Below are 19,959 nucleotides of genomic sequence, written 5' to 3'. Positions count from 1 at the left end.
TGAAGCCCCCCCCCATCTCTCTCCTCAACCCTGGCTGAGTGCACAAGACAAACAACCCTGGAGGAGCCTTGGATTTTCACCAAGAGATGGTTATGGGGGGGAGAAGTTTCAAAATGCAAATTTAGCATCAGCAGCAATGGCAGAAGACATTATTGATAAGATCATCATCTATCTTGGGAAATGTAAAATTGGTGTTTTCAGATTCAGTTACAACATTATATATTTGTGGATAAAAAGAAAGACAAAGCAGTCTCCACAGAAACGGTGTCCTTGGGGACAAATTCATGTTCTGGTAAATAAATGGAATTCCACGTAAAAATAAGAACATAGAGGTCAGGGTATCCGTCTTTTACAGAAACAAATTGCAGCCAAACTTGGCTGTTAAATGGAATTTAAATGTCAGCCTCGGCAAACCGCCCATGCGCGCCGCACCCCACTGCGCGCGCGCGCACACGCTCGCACGCCGACTCGCCACAACAAAACAAAATGAACGTCCCATATTCACGACATTACCCATTATAACCGGCGAGTCGATGTTCCTCAATGCAATTAAACGTGCGGCTACGCGACATTCCCGAGGCGCGTGTGACACGCGAGAGGCACGCGAAAGCAGGCGCAAGGTCCGGCCCCGAAAAACCCCAGGATTGGGACACGTCGCCGGGCTTGCAAAGGGCACCCCCACCCCTCCCCCGCAACCGCGCAGCCCAAGCACAGCGAGCGCCATCGATTACGGCTCGCCCTTTTACGGCTATTGATCCGCTGTTACTGGTCTTCATGAGCACGTGGAGCATCCCCACCTTACTTTCCAATTTCCCCCTTAATGCGAGTCAGCAGGCGGCATTCGGGTCACTGCTGGGCGCTCGGCACGGCGGGATAAATGGGCAAGCGAAGAGTGACTGGTGCACACGCGCACGTGCAGAGCCGCACGCGCAATCTTTGTAAAAACAAACTGAGCGCAAGCAGGTGGTTAACTTGGCAGCACTGTCTGGTTTGCACTTTAAAGGTGAAGAGTTCAATTTCAGCTTGCTCAAACACATACGGCATGACGTTTACAAAGAGATTAAGGCCACATTAGCCATGTCCGGGGTCAAGCACGCATTGAAAAGTATTCTGGCAATTGCAAAAGCTTAACCAGGTTTTGGCAATTCACAAGGGGCAAATGAATCGAAACCAAGATGTGCACTTTATTAGCATTTGGTGAGAAAAAATAAGTTGGCAAAAATGACTCATTCTTCTGGTCCTCAAAGGTCTTTGGGGCTTTGTCTTCACTGCTGACCTTAAGGGGCCAAGTGGGGTGGGCTGCTTGAACAGGCTGGGGCAAAGGGTACTCCAGAGATACAAAAATTCCCTTCGAAACAGGCGACCAGTCACATAATTTATCCACCCATCTCACAGTTCTCAAGGGAACTCATTTATTAAATGCATGTCAACCATGGCGGTATTTGTGAAAAAAACAAAGATCCCCTCACCGTTAATGATTTCACCCTCCACCAAAGTATAGCGGAAGAACAATTTCAAGATTGCGTTTGCATTACCCTATGCTGCTGGGTTCAGTGGTCTGGGAAGGGAAGCCATGGCTATGTAACCGATGTAAAATAGGTTGTGGAAGAGAGGAGCATTTTATGTCGTGCACTAATTTATAGTTTATAAGACTTGTAAATGTGGACAAGGCAAATTCAATTGGAACTGATTTAGGTTTAACATTAAATAAGCATTTTCATGTAATGCATTTTAAATTTAACAACGAGAACCACTTACATGCTGGTATCTTTTTTTCCTTCATTCCAGGATACTCGTATAAAATATGAAAACGCTTTTAAATATAAAAATTTCTGCAAATCTCTTGAGCGGCGAGAGGACATGAAAACTTTCCTCTGTAAAACGACAAATAATTTCCCGAAGCCTTACCTGCGCTAACACCAGCCACCCGCCTTGAACGGAAAAAAAAGTAAAATCTTTCATAATTAAACTCGGGTAATTCAGTGCCAGACAGTAATAGATACCCCACCCCCCCAGAACATCACGCTCCATCTTCACTATGCTCCACCACTGACGACCGCTGCAGCAGTTTGCCAAGCGGGACACTGACCCAAGCAGACACCCAAAGGACAAAGCAGATGGATGTGCCCCACACGCCACACACAGCTCTCCCACACGGCGGCAGTAAACGCAACCAACCGTACCCCACGTGCACACATTGGTTCATAATTCTTAATTGCCGTGCCAAATCCAGTGTGCACCCACAGAAAACTGTGCCGGGCGTTGGTAGAAAACACCACCCTGGCACGGCTCTCGGTAACTCCGCAGAAAAGACAGGGTTTTGAGTCTCTGTGTGTGTGTGTTTTGTGTGTGCGCAGTTGGAAGAGTAATATAAAATCTCAATAAACAAAAAATATGCGGATTGCCATGACTCAACCGCAGTAAAAAGTTGGGGAGACCCTTGACACACGGGAATTTATTTGAAAGCACATTGGAACGTTTGTTTTATAACCCACACACCTGGCTAACCCCCCTCTCTCACCTTGGGAAATGAAAGTGAATCCAACACAAGTGGCTCCGGCTCCCCAGTATGCTGATAATTATCTCTTGAGTAGAAGGCTACCCAACAAAAGACCTCGGCCTAACAAGAGCTCAAGAGTGAAGACTGTTAAAAAACAATCTACATGCATTGTTAAGAAGGCTCGAGCAATCACACACAGGTTGATAAGTTGAATAAAATATTTTAATGCTATTTTAATTTTACCAGGTAAGGCCCACTGAGCTATGTAGCTCTTTTCAGAAGTGACCTGGCTGCAATGACAGCTCAATTAATGGTTTGTTACGTGAACATTTAAAGCAGCCCAATACTCTAAAAAACATGTTTCTAAATGTGGAGGGAAGAATCCATGTGAGCAGGGGGGAGAACATCCAAACTCCAAATATACACAATTTGAGTAAACACAGAAATCATCGCCCCCATCTAGAAAATATTTGCAGAAACCTCCTAAAAAAAGTAAAGAAACTCAATGAAACTTTTCTTGGTAAAGAAGATTAGAAAAAATAATAAAGCTAACAGAATATTTATTTTAAAAATCTCTCTTGAAGAACGCAAGGAAAACTGCTTGCACAATTTATAACCCGATCCTATTGCCATATAGGCAACACAAATCAATCCAAAAATAATCTGGATGAGTTAACGGCCTCGGCGTGGTGTCTGCGAGCCAGGACTGATACAACGCAAGGACATGTGGAGTATGCCCAAACCATTTTCAATGCTGTTCAGCATTGAATGTGCTGGGGTCACCGAATGCACCGGCCCTCCGTGCTGCGATTGTCACGGTGTGACCGCCCACCATTGCCCAATGCCATCAAGTGCAAGCCTCCTCTTAAGAGGTCTGTGCAGACCCATGCCAGCACTTTTAGGTTGCCACAGCAATGGGGTCCAGGATTTTGCTGCACCACATTAGTCCCGTCGCCTCTCGCATCGCCAGCACTTTCATCCTGCCCAAAGAGGATTCTAGAGTGTACAGTGGCTGGAAAAGGGAGCCACTTAACCCAGAGATATACAGAAACACACATGTATTTTCACATAAAAAGACAAAGATTCTCCCCCGCCCCCCCCCCCAACCTTTTTCGCAAGCAAGACTGAGGGCAAGTACTTTGAGGAAAGCACAGTCCATGGAGTGGGTAGTGGGGCCACCACAACACCCTGCCACCTTTGTCTCCAAGTGTTTACACATCGCTGCAGATATTTTAAGGCTGCGTCGACCTAGGGGAGGCCCAGGAATATTTCAGATAATCGCCACAGTTTAATGGTCGTATGCAGGAGTTGAACCCAGGTCGCTGGGTTCGTACCGCAGTGCACTAACCACGACACCACCGCTCCCCCCACTTTCACATACTCGGGCACGCAACGTGGTATTTGTGAAGCTGACTATTCTCGTGAATGCTACATCTGATTGAAAACATTATGAATTGGACGCTTCATAGCGTAGCTAAATTCCACACAGAACCATCAATGCTTGCACGCGAAACTTTCACGCTTGCTTGAGAATAGCATTAAGATCTTCAAGACGTTGCTGGAAAAGACTTCTATTATTGGCACGGTAACCATGGTTTTTAAAATAATGTTGCTTGCAAACGATCATTGCTCTTCATGGTGAATGTTATTGCAGACAAAAAAAATAACACCTGCCAGAATTTACAGCTCTTCATGTACAGTGGATGTGTATATATATATTTCATAAGTTACTGCCAATGATAATCCATGAATAAAATGCAAATTAGTAAATTATTTTCTTGTTAGCCTATTTTAGCATCTTCACTATTACGTGCTGCCCTCTTGTGTTGGTATTAACAGACAGCCCAATTTCTTGGTAATGTTTAGACTTGAACACACTGACCAAAGCTAAATTGAGAAAATATGCTCCCAAGAGAAAAAAGTCCCTATTGACAATTGCAACGATATTATTGCCACTTTTTATCTTCTTTCACTCACTCATTGGCATCTGTGATATCTTGTACATTTTGAGAGCCTATCTCAAGGGATAAAAGATTGCCAGAATGACCGTGGAAAATCTCGTCACGATGACTTTTCGGAAATAAAAACGAATTGATGGCACTTAGAACACCGACTGATACTTGGCAAATGTAAACTAATAATCCAAGGTTTCCAAAACAAAAAACACAATCTATTATTAATGAAGAACCTTTGAGGTTTCGTCGCAATAACTGAGAATTTGTCTCAAGAACTACATGAAATCCAACTTAGGTGGGGGGGGGGGTTAGGCACAACTTCAAACAAATTTCACGCCAGTGTCATAACACGTCATCATAATATATCATCTCCATCAAAGTTTAACACACTCTTCCCAATACTTCAATGACTTTTCCAGAGAGCACAATGTCAACATTCGCCATCTTTTAAGCTGAAAAATCAAGGGGTGCGCAGTTGTGTGTCGTGCACCCTATGATCTCCATGTTGGACTACATTGGTAGGTAGCCAGCCAGAGACATATGAACAAAAAAACTGTAATTGCATAGTGACAAATGCATTTAAAGAAAAGTTGATGAAATACATTTTCCTTCAAAAGCAAAAAATATAAACCAATGCCAACCATCCAAAGCAGTGAAAAGTTGTTGTTCTATAAATGTAAAATCTTGCAAAGAAGTACATAATTATATAACACTAAACTACACACATAAATAATATTGGTGCGTACATACACGTTGTATGCAGTCGAGGATGTACATTAAAATTACAAACACTCGTGTGGAAACCACCCGAGATGGCAGCCGTAATTGATTTGTGGTCAAGCACCCATGGGGACCTGTGAAAATCATTTTTTTGAGGCCATCACACGAGATCCTGCTTGCCTCAATATCGCTGCAGCCAGAGCAATATAAACACGGTTTATTGCAAGTGCTGCAAGCCTGAACTCCCACAGAGGGCAAAAACAAACAAAAGCACCCAGCAAATGCTGAAAGATTACAATCTTTCATTTAGATACTTAAAATGCCAATAATGTCACACAGAATGCACCTGATCTCGCAACCTAAGCAGGCCTGAGCCTGGATAGTGCTTAAGATGGGCGATCACCCAGCAGCAAGCCAGGCTGCAATTGGTGGCACGGAGCTGTGCTATGTGGCAGTCAGCAGAGAGCAGTGCATTCAAATCCATTGCTATACTGTACTTCTATGCTCCTGCGGCTCAGCTCACTACCCACGCTCCAGATACATGACTATCCTTAGCAGAAGAATTCCAAATTAGAGGAAGGAAAAATATTGGTCGGTCATGACAGAGACGTTTAGTAAAGAATCTATAAGGCAGCAACTCAAAGGCAGGAAAGTGCATGAATTGTAAGTATTGATGCTCGTGTGAACGGGAGCAAACATTTCCATCTGGGCACATACGTAGAAGTATGGAGTGGAGTGTATATGTATGGGGGTCAATTACCACCAAATTAGAACAGAAATAACTTATAGCTGCCAGGAAGATGAACAAACCCACAGTTATTTGGGCACATTAAGAGATCCAACAAACCAAACCCATCCGCAACAAGGCAATATCGAAGGTACTAGAAACAGAGGGAGTGTCAAAGGAAAACTGAGTACAAAATACATTCTAGTCTGTTTACATTACAGCACAATAGTTACCTTCTATCTGTTTAATGCTTCTGTAACTTAATTTTCTAACTGTATTATGATCAGTCTAAAAATAATCTGCCCATGTATTATTTAATAGTGATTTATGTTCGTGCGACATTTCCAATTTCTCACGTGACACAGTTGCGTTTGTTCCGATTTCTCATTCCTTCACTGGTGTACTTTATTTGCTTTGTATTTGTTATGTTGGTGACCAAGATCACTAAAGCATATCAATACAATCCTTGGTCTTCTGAGTTCTCGCCTGATTAAATAACCACCCCCCCCCCGACCCCCCCAGTAACTTGAAACTCGACTTGGATTCAGATCCTTGGCACTGCAGTCGGCTGCTGATCGGCAAGGCCGAGGACCGTTGGGGGGGGGGGCAAGGTGGAAGGGGAGATCGCGACCAGAGCTGCCGCCCAACACGCACAGTGGCCCCCCCCAATGACCTCGTCGTTTAAACCGGGCATGGGAGATGGATAAACGCAAGCAACATCGGGATTCTGCTGAATCTCGCTCCTGCGTAGCGGCGTCTTTACCTGCGAGCACGCGGTTGACGGAAGCGTGGGTTGCGAGGCCCGGCTGCCCCCGCTCGTGAAAGATGCCCGCGTAAGGTAAGTAGTCCGGCAACAGGAACCGCCTGCACAGCACAACACAGCAGAGACGAAACAAAGTTTTTATAGCACCTGCATTTAAAAACTCAATCCAACTCCAGGGAGAAGAGAATGGTGGGTAAAGATCATCCTGTCACAGTGGATCACATGAACTCACAGCGTCTCACCAAAAGATGTATAGCCTTTAACAGACTTTTGCGTCGAGTGATAGGTAGCGAGCACCTATGAATGCCGGCATGACACACAAAAGGGGGTGGGTGGCCAGCACCACGCTCAGCCACATTTGTCTCCCAAGTGGCGATAATAACACATCGCACAAGGTGCTCAGTTTAGGCTGAGTCGACCTAGGGGAGGCCCAGGACCAGTTTAGATATTTGTTAGTGGTGTTGGCTGTGAGCGGGAATTGAACTCGGGTCGCCAGGTTTGCAGCGCAGCACGCTAGCCACTGCGCCACCGCTCCCCATACCACACTCTATATATACATACACACACACACGATGTTTCTGTGATACTGCATTGGTCGTGGAACACAAGCAAAAATAACAAAAACATTAGTCAATAATACTACCCTAAGAGAGTGACCTCTCTGCTTTGGAGGGCCATTTCTTGAAAATGTCACCTTTTGTATTTTTGTTCCTTTTAGGGCAGGGTTATTGGTGAATATGTTCGAGCTTTTTGATATTTATCATAATATGCATGCGCTACACAACCAACCGTGTCCTCTATTAATCTATAGCATATATCCATACACACACATGAAGCAGATGCCTGACGGATGCATGTTTATTCTGGGATAGTGTGCAAAGGCTTTATAAATGCCCAGAGCAAAACATTTTTAATTACGTGCAAGATTCGGCTGTTCGTGCGCCTGAAACAGGTGTTCACATTCAGAATTTGGTGAGGCCGAAAGTAACACAGCTACAGGCTCAAACCAAGCAGTTCCCTGGATTTAGTCATTGACCGAAATAATTTGCTCTAACAGATGGAACTGACTCATGTCCCAAGCCAGCATCACGCAATGCAGTTGCAGAAACGCTAACAGCCTCGGTGGGATACACGTAGGTGTTGATGGAGTGTTTGTCTCGACTATTAAAACGAATGTGTCATGTCTTAAGCCCGTGGTGAGGAACAAACGAGTATCCCTCTGACTCTCATGAATTACCCACACTTTGGACCGACAAACAGCCCACTAATAATCCCACTATAAAACAGGGCTTTAAATACGACGGCTAATAAAATGAACATATATATACGGACAATGAACTTTACAAGGTGACAAATAAAACAGACAACGGTTCCAATTGAACGACAAGGTTAACCTATGAAACAGTGGAAACATTTTTAAAGAGGCCGGTATGTTTGGTAAAGAGACTTAACTGTCAATAAGACAATACACTGAGGCGCTGCAAGAAGTCGATAAACCCAATGAAAGCTCGCGGCAAACCCGGCCAATCTGTAGTCGTGGAGGCCAAGTGGTTATGCACTTTCAGAGCCAACGCAGGGACGCATCAGCCCCTGCGCCTTATCGGATGTCGAGGTGTATTTACAGTCACGACACCAAGCTCAGGGGACACAGGGACTGTGAGTCAGTGCCTCCATCTCAGTTAATTTTCCCCACTCGCTGCGTAGACCTCCCGGTGCCTACTCCATCGGGGTTCACGTGCTGCTGGCACAGTGGCTGGAAGCTCGCCTCCGGCAACACAAATGCACCGGTTGGAGTCCCACGCACGACGCTTCCATAGCATCTCCCGATGTGCAATAAATGTTCTTCTTGGTTCTTTCGGTAAAGTCACGTAGAATGGAAATAATAAAATAATAAAACATAATAAAATAATTCTCACGACGTTTATTATGTTTTTTTTTATTCTTTTATTTCCATTCTACGTGACTTTACCGAAAGAACCAAGAAGATGAATCCCTGCAGTCACGAAAGCTTTAAATCGAAAAGTGCAATAAATGCTTAGTCTACAGCCAAATCCCCCCACAAAATGGAAATTATACATGCTCGCTGGTGTAAATGCTAAGCACCCCGCTCTTAAAAACTGTAAGCCACTGCTGTGTTAATGCAAAGAAGTCTTTGTCTTCAGTGTCTAAATATCCCACAAGAGGGCAATGCGGTGATTATAGTTTAAAAGACGTTCAACTAAACACTCTTTATGAAAGCACTCATCACCACATAGCCTTAATAACAAAACAACGTTCCCTGGCGTTGGTGCGGTATTTGCAGTTGAACACACAAATACACACATTTCGGCTATGGGAGCGGCATCGGAAAGGTCTACCATCAACTTTGGCGACTGAAACATTGCGGACATATAAAGCAACGTTTGGCTCCTTAAAATAGTTGCGTAAAGATACGTGATGCAGCAGTTATTTTGTTATGTAAGCTTGCCAAAGAAGTTAATCAGCAGGTCTCGACATCATTGTGGGGCACTGTCCCCAGTCAAAGAGCGTGACTGAATTTTACGGCTTTCCATAAAGCATCGTGACGGTGGTGGGGGCCTGGTGATGATACGCTGGCGATTGCGGCGGGCTCCACCTCGGGCCGTTTTAACAAATGACCTGTCGGAGGTAACGTCATGCGCGGAGGCTCGCCTGTATAAATGGCAGGGCTTAATCTCTAAGGTAATCTGACAAATGCACTTCCGCCAGCTGGTCCCCTCACCTTTCTCAACAAACCCATACAACCTCCACACTGCAGTGGCACGTATAGGTGAGCGCAAAAAAAAAACACGATCATTCAGAGCACCTTTCTCAATCCACTGCTGGATTAAGGTCTCCCCCATGCCGGGTTTTGGCAATTACGATACTTCACCACGCTCGTCAGTGTGGGTTGGTCGAGTGGGGAGCAGGGTAACAACCCACCACCGCTTCAAATATCACTTGCCACTGATATTAGCCATTGTCTGGAATCAAACTCAGGTCACAGGCTTCATAGCGTAGTGCACTAACCACCGTGCCACCACTCGCTCACTAAAAACTAAATTGTGTCTGCCTCAATGGAACTACACAAGGAACGGGAGGTGAAACGAATCACCTACCTGGCACTTCTATGAATTTCCATGACACAATTAGATTTTGTTTTTACATTGTGGCGACTGTAGTGGCCTCTAGTGGCTGGAGGGGGCACATGATCCGATTGCATACATTTATGAATCTAAAAAACATTGATTCTTCGACGTGTGGTTTAATGTTATTGTTGGCTTACGAATCGATATTAATTGATGAATTGATGCAATGTTACTTACAACCCTACTAGGAACCCACCTGGGGCTTTACAGCAGAACATCAATTGACCAATCAAAGTGCTGCCCAAATGCCAATTCCTGTTCTTGAACTGAAGCACACGCTCGTGTTTTCTTTTTGTACGCAAAGATTGCAATGGCAAAATATGATTACAGGGCCAATTCAACCCACACAATGGAGAAACCTTGCACTCACATCACACTGCAACAATTTAGCATCTCATAATAACGGCAGATTTCACAGGACACGATGCTCTCGTGATTATAGCAAAGGCACAACCACCGATCATTACCGCTCGGAACATTGAGAAATTATACAGTTGCCGACATCACACACAAAAACGGCTTTCCTCGATTTACCATATTCAGTAGTGCCTTTATCGCATCGCGGCGGCGATTAAGAATTCTCCGCACCGTTGTTTATTTATTAATATTCTAATTATCTGGCTGCATATTGAAATGTAATTAGTTTTACCACGCACGTTTTTGGGAACAATAGTCTTCCTCGGGAAGCGTTTATTTATCGTCTCACAAAATCCAATGGTCGTCTTTCACGGGGAACTAATCAGCAGCAGCATCATTGAGCATGTTACCCTTTGGCAGGACAGTGGATGTGTGTTTATTCTGGAGAAATGTGTAAAATGCTTCTCGTAAGATACACCCATGGAGAACTCCTAAACAGAAATTTGACACATCACACCTCTCCGCTCACCCCGCTGGGGAAGGGTAGTCTTAATCTTTCTTACCCCATCTCTCCCAGAGGCTAAAGCCATTTCGGCACCGTAATTAAATTAAAGCAAGAACATTTTTACTTGGTTATTGCAAAGTATGGCTCCAAAATCTCTAGCACCTGCTGTTTTTGGATCTTCTACCAAAAACAGGACGGAGGAAAAAGGCTACGCAGATCTGTTACTGTGATAGCCAACACAATGAGGAATGTTTCCTCTACAAAGGTCTGAGATTTTGGGTCTTCACAACACGCAGTTATTTATTAATTCGGTGTTTAACACAATTGTACAAGAGCTGGCTACCACAGTTTTTAAATGTACATGTTGTAGATAACTTGGAACAGCAATCTTTGTGTACCAAAACCACCAAGCCAAACATGGTTCTCAACAATATGTTGACAAAAACACATTAAAACTGGTCCCTCTTTTTTTGGCCTTTAACAGAATATTAATAGCTCCTATTATTTCTAGATTTGAAGCTTTCGTGACTGCAAGGATTCATATTCTTAGGTTTTTTCGGTAAAGTCACGTAGGTAAAACATCAAAATTAATAAAAAATAAAATAAAACAAAAATCACGACGTTTCGGAGGCAACACAAGTCTCCGGCTGTGACGGTCCCACCTGATGACGGAGACTTGTGTTGCCTCCGAAACGTCGTGATTTTTGTTTTATTTTTATTAATTTTGATGTTTTACCCACGTGACTTTACCGAAAAAACCTAAGAATATAAGCTCCTATTATGGCCAGACTAAATTATCGATTAACGATTCACCTGGAATGCACCTGAACCTGTCAGATGTCGGAAGGTAAGCAAGGTTTGAGTCTGGATATTGCAAGGATGGGCGGCCACCGTGCATAGCAGGAATGATATGCTGTCGGGCTACGTGGTGGTCAGACAGTGCAGAGAAATCCATTGTTGTACTGTACTTCTATTCCCCCTCATCTACGTTTCCCCGCATTTACCAAGCAGCATGGACCAGCGTGGCGAGTTTTGGTCAAATAACCCCCACAATCTGCATGGCTGAGAGGAGGACCTCATCCAGTAGTGGATGACACGGGGGCGTTACATGGACACATGTTTATATTTATACTCTTTGGTTCTGCCGGTAAGTCACGTAGGTAGAAATCAAACAAAATAAATCACTACACTATAATACCCTATTAACACTACTTCGGCTACCTTTGTTTTCAAAAACTTAAATAAACTCTTGCTGGTAACAGCTTCTCTTCACAAGGCAGCAGACATCTCGGCTGTCGCGATTTTCACCTGAAGACGATGGCTTGTGTTGCTATCGAAACGTCGTGATTTATTGTTTTATTTCTACCTACGTGACTTATCGAAAGAACCAAAGAGTATGGATTCCTGCAGTCACGAAAGCTTCAAATCTAGATTGTTCATATTTAGCCAATAGTTTCAATGGAGCCAGGCTCAGGACCGTTCGACTCCCATGTGCTGATGCTGATGCAGTTTTGATGGGCACTTGCGTTAGGAGCCCACATACAGGTGACGGTGATTAAAAGCACACCCCCTAAGCAGTAAATCCAGCTGTGCTTATATCCAAAGTGTGCTTGTATCATAAGTTGCCTTTCACCTTCCCTGCCCCAAACCCCATTAGTAAAATGGAATATCATAATGTGCCTATATCCAGCTTCTACTGCACATGAAATTTCACCAATGATAATGTGAACTTAGCAGTAGGAGACAGGGTGGTGGGGGAGGAGGGGTTGCACACCTTTACTTTATTATCTTTATTCAATCGTAAAATACCTTGCTCAGTAATGACATGAATGCGGGACCATCAATGTCCGTGAAGTGACCCGACTTAAAATTCCGAAAATCAAACATCAAACCTGTGAAACAAACAAGATTCAGAGCATCCTTTTCGCAGTAAACGATGGAGGGGGGCCATCGCAGGGCAATGGACGGAGCGTGACCTGGCGCGGAGGAGTTTTCGTCTCACCTGGGGGTGAAACGGCCGAGGGATGGCACAGGCAGGCGCGATCGGGGAGCAACACGCGGCCGTGATCGCTCGTTCCCGCCATCGCTAGAAGTGGGCCACACACACGGGGGAGAGGAATGGAGAGAGAGAGACGGAGGAGAACAAGGGAGATGGGTGGGGGCACACAAGGGAGAAGGGGTTGGACGATTGGGAGATGGATCGAATGGATGATGGAATTGGGGTGAAGATGGTGGGAGAACGAGGTAGGGGGGGGAGAGGGGAACCGGGTGACTGGAGAAAAACGATCCAACACGTGTGTGTGTGTGAGCGTACAGCTATCTCGACCCACAGGGGTCAGCAGAGACAAAAATTATGTCTGCAGCCAAGCTGTAAGGCCACGAGATATAGGCCAGCCGGCACACCGCATGTAGGACGAGACTAAATTGAACATAATTAAATAACAGCAAAATAACAAATCATACCCTGACATGTGCTTGTAGTCACGAATATTTTTGCTTTACCTAAACTTTAATGGCGTTAAATAACGCCCGTGGGGTTTTTCGTCTAACGCGTGCGCTTTTCCAAAAAAAAACCAGCAGCGCACGAAACAAAACCAACGAGTGCCGTTTACAATATTACTGTGTTTTATGAAACAGGATGACAAAGAAAACAAGTGGCAGGACTGTTCACACAAACCCACCGCACCGCCTTCTGAACTGATTAGCGAGCGCACAGGCACCACCAAACAGCGCCAGAGTTGTGCCGGCTCCCACGGGGAGGACAAGGGACTACGGGGCGACCCTCCGGCACTGCCGAAACCCACCGCGCGTACCCGCTACGCTGGGATAAATCAGGGCTGTTCACTATCATCCTCCGGGGAGGCGCTGTTCTCTCAAGCACCTTATTTTTTTTTTAAACCTTCTATTTCCTAGCCACCGGCCCCAGCCTGCCTGCTGCACCCATTACTTACTACGACAGCTTCATTCTCCGAATGCTGCTCTGCCACATCAATCACGGGGGGCCTCAGCGCACAAGGCAGGAGTGCTCAACCACTCTCCATCGAGCCTCTGGCTTGGCTCCTGAAACTTAAAGAGAACCCCCAAAATGACACTGGCATATCTCTTAATGGTCGGTCACCGTACACCCCCCAAACCTGTCAATGTGGTTGGCCCAATGAAGTGCCTCCAAAACTCTACACCAAAACCATCCACTTCTCGTATGTTTGCCCTCCATTGAAAAACTAAAACTCAAGAGAAGACTCAAATTTCTCACAATCCACGAGCACTATTTAAAGATGACGGCAAGCACATCGCTAATGTGGAATGTTGTGCATAACCATCAATTCTGCTGGAAGCTATCACAAAGGACATACAATATGATTGAGTACATTTCAAAATAAGTTCTGAATGAAAACTACATTACAAAAGCAGAAGCCACAACTCAACAAAATACAGCTGAATAAACTCCATAAGCCTTCGGCTTCTGTCATTATAGGCTACGTTAAGCTGCATCAACTGCCGAGTTTCATTATACATGCTGTCTCTTGCATTCTCATAGCGCAATAAGACTTTCAATATTATAACAAAAATGCATTCAAAATTCTGCTACATTAAACATTACCTCTCCTCGTCTCGCTATTCTTGTCCACGCTATTTCTATCAAATGTCCTTCCCCTCGAATGCTAAGAAATGCATCCCAGCATACGTCAAGTTTTTTAAGGAGCCTAAAACAACATTCAAAACACCGTCAAGCCTGGCAAAGTAAAAATACAATACATAGTAGCTGTACAAGTGCACACAAAGATAGCACCGTTGGATACAAATTTATATAACATGTAGCATTAAAAAGTAGTGGTTACTTTCAGAGAGAAAGCCACGTAAAGCGACTGATGAAACAATCAAGTTCAGCCATCTGCCAGGTAATTACTTTCATCTATTTTGTTTTATCCATGAACAGTAGTATTAGCACTTGCCCAATACAAAATTAATGACAAGATTAAAAGATCAGCATATATTTTAATAAAGGGCCTTAAAATTCACCTGCATACATGATGGCCTGTGCGGATTTGTCAACATACGGATCATGCCACTGTTCTTGTGTACATAGCCAAGTATATTAGATATAATTATGCATAGCAGCTTAAAAATACATGTAAAACATTTACATAGAATTACACATAAAACATGCAAAACCTATCACCAATTATAACACCTCCGTTGGCCTCAATAACGAATACAGTAGAGCATTATGCACAAAACAAACTGGTGATTCCTGCAATATTTATTCATACAAACATAAGACGCTTATGTTTTATTAAAGCAGTGCTACCCTCGATGTAATTGCAAAACTGCCCACAAACCGTCACAGCGAATGACGTCACTTGGGCCTGCTTAGCATGTAAAGCTTTGCAGGTTGACCTAAAAACAAAATGCGGCAACAAGCAAACATTGCATTTATTGACATGCATTTTACATGCATATTGGATTACCCGGCTTTGGATAATTTAAATAAGCAACAGCCCTTCACAAAAGATTTGCACAGGCATAGCCCCTTTGTCGCACAGAAGTCACAACGGCGACTCCATGAGCGATCACATCCAGTCACTGCCACCAATTTCAAAGCTGCCAAGGAGCGCAACATTTATTCGAACGTTACCACTTGGTCCGCGGAATATCAACGCGTTTATTTTTCCATTTGACGCAATCACACCGGTAGCATATGGTGGCAAGTGCACCCGGTTGGATTGGGTGACATTTAGACGCCGCCACACATTCTGTGGGATCTGGGGGCCTTGTAAATAGAAATGCAGTACACGGCGCACAGCTGCAAGCACCGTGGGGGGTCCCTATTATAGCTAATGAGTTTCCACGCAACAGGTGTGCACACGGTATAAATGGCGCACTTATTTTACGATGCCAAAAAAAAACTAATATAATAATAACGGCTTCTAATAATGGCTTCGCAAGATACAGAGTCCACTTGCGTACGGCAAACGGCAACTTGCTAATAGAGTAAGCAATTAATTTTCTTAAACGGGGGAATGTTTGTTGCAGTATTCCTCGCGCAAACTGTAGGGGGAAAGAAATGGATAACCGAGTCAACTATAAACAGCTTGGGCGTGAGAAACAGTGTCGACAAGAAGCCAAGACAGATGGGCACGGGGTAAGGGCGGGCGCCAGGGTGGGATAACAATGCAGAAAGATGACACGGGGACTTAAGTGAATTAAATTTTTATCGAGCTTGATGACACTTAGATAGATATGACATCGAAACTTGTCCCAAATCATATTTTTGTTAACTTGTTATCTAATTTCATAATCAACAAATACATAACCAGCCACATACATTAATATATAATGGGGGCTTTGCAAGTTAAGCTTTGGGGACACTGAGCAATGTGGCAGGAAATAGGGAGCACCTGGTACGCTAGGCCTCGCGTGAATCACTTGAGTCAATGTAAACGACCTCATGTCCCAAGGGCACTGATTGCCAGGCATTACAGTTGATTGACTATTTAGGAGCTGGGAATGATAAACTACTTTTAAAAAGTCCGTGTTTCAAGATGATATACACTTTGTTTTTGCTATGGCAGAAGTCCAAGTCGAAATAATATAGTGAACGGTCAAATAAATGTTTTTCAATGGAGACCATTTCGAGACGATTACATACTAAAGCTCCAACACAGTTTGAGGACACGATATGCTCATACTGATGGAACACACACTATATCCTCTGCACTTAAATGCTTTTCGTGCTCAGGACTTCTTCTCGTCAATTTTCAATACAAAGCAAGTCGCCTTGCCGATTGAAACGCATTAATTTAAATGTCACGTTGAATGTTTAATGCTCGCCACGAACAGGCCGGATTAATGTCACGACATCTGCACAACGGATTATAAATTAGAACAATGTGGTGCAATACCATTATTGGCATGCTGCTTTCAAAAAGCATCGCGGAAGGCAACGCGCTGTTGCTAATTGCCGGCGCAATGCCTAGATGTGAGCTGTGCCTTAGGCAGGCCAATTCATATTTTGTGCATCCTCGCGACTCCCTTGTGGCCCTTCAGGAGCTCCGTCTGCATAACCCTTCTCTACCCAAGCCGCCCGAAGGAGTGAGAGGTGATTTACTTTGAAAGACAACAGTTTGTAATGAAGCATATGCCGGCCAAACGCATGTCCCTGTGGGCCAAACACGTTACTTTGAACAATCAATGTGCTTTTGTAACGCTACAAATTCTAACGAGGACAACTACAACAAAAGAGGAAGAACGGGGTGGGGTGGAGGGGAAAGAGTGGCATACGGGAGACAGTGTCATTTATTCACACATTATCCCTTGATTGGCATGCTCCTTAACCGCCACGGGCCTTTTGTGACTCTTACTCAAGATAAAATAGGCTGACCGGTGATATGAAAATTGCAAGCTAGTCCCTAAAGTAGATTTACAAGCAAAACAGAGGGGCTCAACGTGGCCACAGCAGATGAAGGCCTTGCAGAGCCATATTCTCTTTTTGGCTGGGATAATGGGGGTCACCCTGAGCTGTATTCAAAGTGACAGGCGAGCAAGCGAGGCTCCGTGCACCAATACAGCGCCACCAACACCTTGTTATGACTCGAGATTGTGCGCGCCGGAATAAGGCACCCAACACTGTTTGGAAAGAGAAATCCTGCACGTGCTTCTAAAGGTAAACAAAACGAGAGAGAAGCTCTCCGTTGCACACTCAGGTTTGTGTCTCGCGTTGTTCGCTCGGCGCGTCCGACGTTTCGCTCTAAGTCTCTGGAAGCTGGTTTGGGAACTGAAGCAGCTCCCGGGCTTGCCGTACAACGCATGCGGCACAACCCAAAAAACCACGTCAGAGAAGTATACAGCACGACCGTAAAAAGCTACGCACGCTGTTTAAAAATTAGGGTTGAGTTTTCTTTGTGGATGGCATCAAGAAGCCTGTTTGCATATTTAGACTAAAGGCAGGCTTACAGATTTAAGATGTAAATGTGCGAGAATGGAACCCAGCAAGAACTGGGACAATGTAAAAAAAGTAAAAATGTACAAAAGTTGTCACGAAATTTAAAAGTGCACGTCAAAACAATACAATTTCACAAAAAGGAACCCGTTAAAATATTTTAAAATGGATATTACATAAAAGGAAACGGTGACGCAAGAAACAAAACAACAAATAACTACATCCAAAAATATACAAAAAGGAAAATAAATGTTTGAAATGAAAATCTTCAAAGAGGGACTTCAATACATCAAACGCATAACTCTTCTGCGTTCGTTTTGGAGTTATTGCACTCAGGTGGGAATGTGCTGCATTTTTCAAGAAATCAAAATGTGTATCACTTGATACAAAACTAAACGGCAATTTGAACCTATCTGCATAGGTTCATCCGTCTTGAGAAAAAAAAACGACGAAAAAAGGGATGAGTATCAGAAAACAAATTAACCTTTTTCACAGCTGCATGGGATACACATTCTGGCAATTTCGGTTTGCTTTTGTTAACTTAATTGGGTGACAAAACAGCTCCACTCCTGTTAAGATACAATTAAATAACAATTTTCAATTTGTCTTATTTATCTACCTAAGGGCATGCGGAGATTAAAAATAACACTCATTTGCAAAGATAAATCAAGGAGGATTATACAAAGGCGTACACATATTGTATTAACATTTAAATGTAGGAATTGATCATAATGCCTTTGACCAATCCCATCCTTGGAAGTTAAGCAGGACTGAACCTGGATAGTGCTTGGATAGGCAGCCACCAGGCAAAACAGATCGTTATAGGCCGTGGGACTACGTGCTGGGTGGCAGACAGCTAAAAAATTAACCCGTAAAAACAAAGTTTTTCACTATAAATCCTTTATATGCGTGGCGGCTAGAGTCCTCTCGTCCTCTGGCTTGAGATGGCTGCCACCTATGGGTCAGATGATTGTCTGCCACCATTAAGCAATTGGTAATTAAATATTTAAATTTTTTTCCCTAAACAGTGTAATATTTTGGAAAAAAAATTTCACGAAAATTAATTGTCACGCACAACGAGTCTGTGTGCAAAATGTCAGCTCGATTGGATCACGGGAAGTGGGTTAAAAAACGACCGAAAGATTTGCACGGTCGTAAGCAAGCAAGCAAGCACACAAGCAAGTGAACTTAATATAAAGGATTTAAAAAAGACATTGTTGTACTGCACACCAATATTCCTCGCCTTCACTCACCCCCACACTGGCCAGCGTGTACACCAAAAACACCCCCAGCGACATGCAGTGTTGGGGAGGCCCTCATCTAGCAGTGGATTGACAAAAATGACTGTACCGCACATGCGGAAGAGATGCAAGATGAAATTGGAGAGTTTGGAGGTCAATAAATAAATAGACAAGAAAATGGGAAAGGCCTTTGGCCAAGCAGTGGGGAGTGAAATGCTGCCAACAACAACAGCAACGGTCTATCCAGCATCGTCTTTTGCACGTTGCATTCGGCCTGAAATCACTCCCTTACCGAGTGACTCCTGATTATCTCAAATTCCCCCTTTTGTTCTGGCGTCGTGAGATGCGCTCCGAGGCACAGTATGAGCAATAAACTATGATGATGGTGGTTGCTGTCAGAGAGGAAGGGTGAAGAGAGGTGGGGGAGGGGGCGGCAAAATGTGGCGGCACTCACTCGGGTTCATCGTCGTCGTTGAGCCCCGTATGGGACACGGCTGGGGGTGCGGCGCCCCCCTCCCCGTGTCGCACGTGCTGGTAGCGCAGCACGCGCTGCCGGATGCTGTCCCTGCGCGTCAGGTGCTGGATGAGCCGCTGGGCGTAGTAGGCAGCGGGAGACAGCCTACCCATGGCAGTACCACCACCACCACCACCGTCGATGACGATCGATTAATAACACCAACAACAGTTTCAAACACGCTGAGTTGTCTTGGGAGAAATGCAACTTCACTGGATTCTATCAGAATGTCGAATTGATGGCTGACTTACATCTTCCTCCTTTGTCAATCAACTGCTTGGATTGGTTCTTTTTTAGTTACGTTCATTTTGTTGAAACCAGGTGAGAAATAAAGATGCCAGGATGGTCTCATTTTCAAGGGTGGTCTGGGTCATCAAAACAACAACAGTAAAGCCTTGGATTAAGGTTTTCCCACACCGTCACGGAGGCTGTTTGACCATACTTCGCCAAGCTGATCAGTGCACACTCGTGAAGTGAAGGGAGGGGGGGACTGGAACCAGTTAAAATCACTCGCCCCGGATATTAGCAGTGGCCAGGATACAAACTCAGGTCACCAGTTGTACAGCTCAATGCACTAACCACTGAGCCACT

The 19,959-nt window shown here is 44.3% G+C and overlaps 1 protein-coding gene across 1 annotated transcript in view; it reads right to left on the bottom strand.

Moving 5' to 3' along the window:
- The window catches only part of AMBRA1 (autophagy and beclin 1 regulator 1), a 102,660-nt gene that overhangs the window by 50,186 nt on the left and 32,515 nt on the right, over nt 1-19,959 (bottom strand). Inside the window, exons 11-13 of the mRNA XM_078859385.1 lie at nt 19,309-19,473; nt 12,676-12,759; nt 6,666-6,766 (exon numbers count right to left, since the gene is read on the bottom strand). Coding sequence (XP_078715511.1) covers nt 6,666-6,766; nt 12,676-12,759; nt 19,309-19,473 — 350 coding nt within the window. The remainder of the gene's footprint in view (nt 1-6,665; nt 6,767-12,675; nt 12,760-19,308; nt 19,474-19,959) is intronic.

Source organism: Lampetra fluviatilis, chromosome 8, assembly GCF_964198595.1.
Source record: "Lampetra fluviatilis chromosome 8, kcLamFluv1.1, whole genome shotgun sequence".
NCBI classification, from domain to species: domain Eukaryota; kingdom Metazoa; phylum Chordata; class Hyperoartia; order Petromyzontiformes; family Petromyzontidae; genus Lampetra; species Lampetra fluviatilis.
Note: the sequence above shows the minus strand (reverse complement) of the source record. Positions and strands in the feature narration are given on the sequence as shown.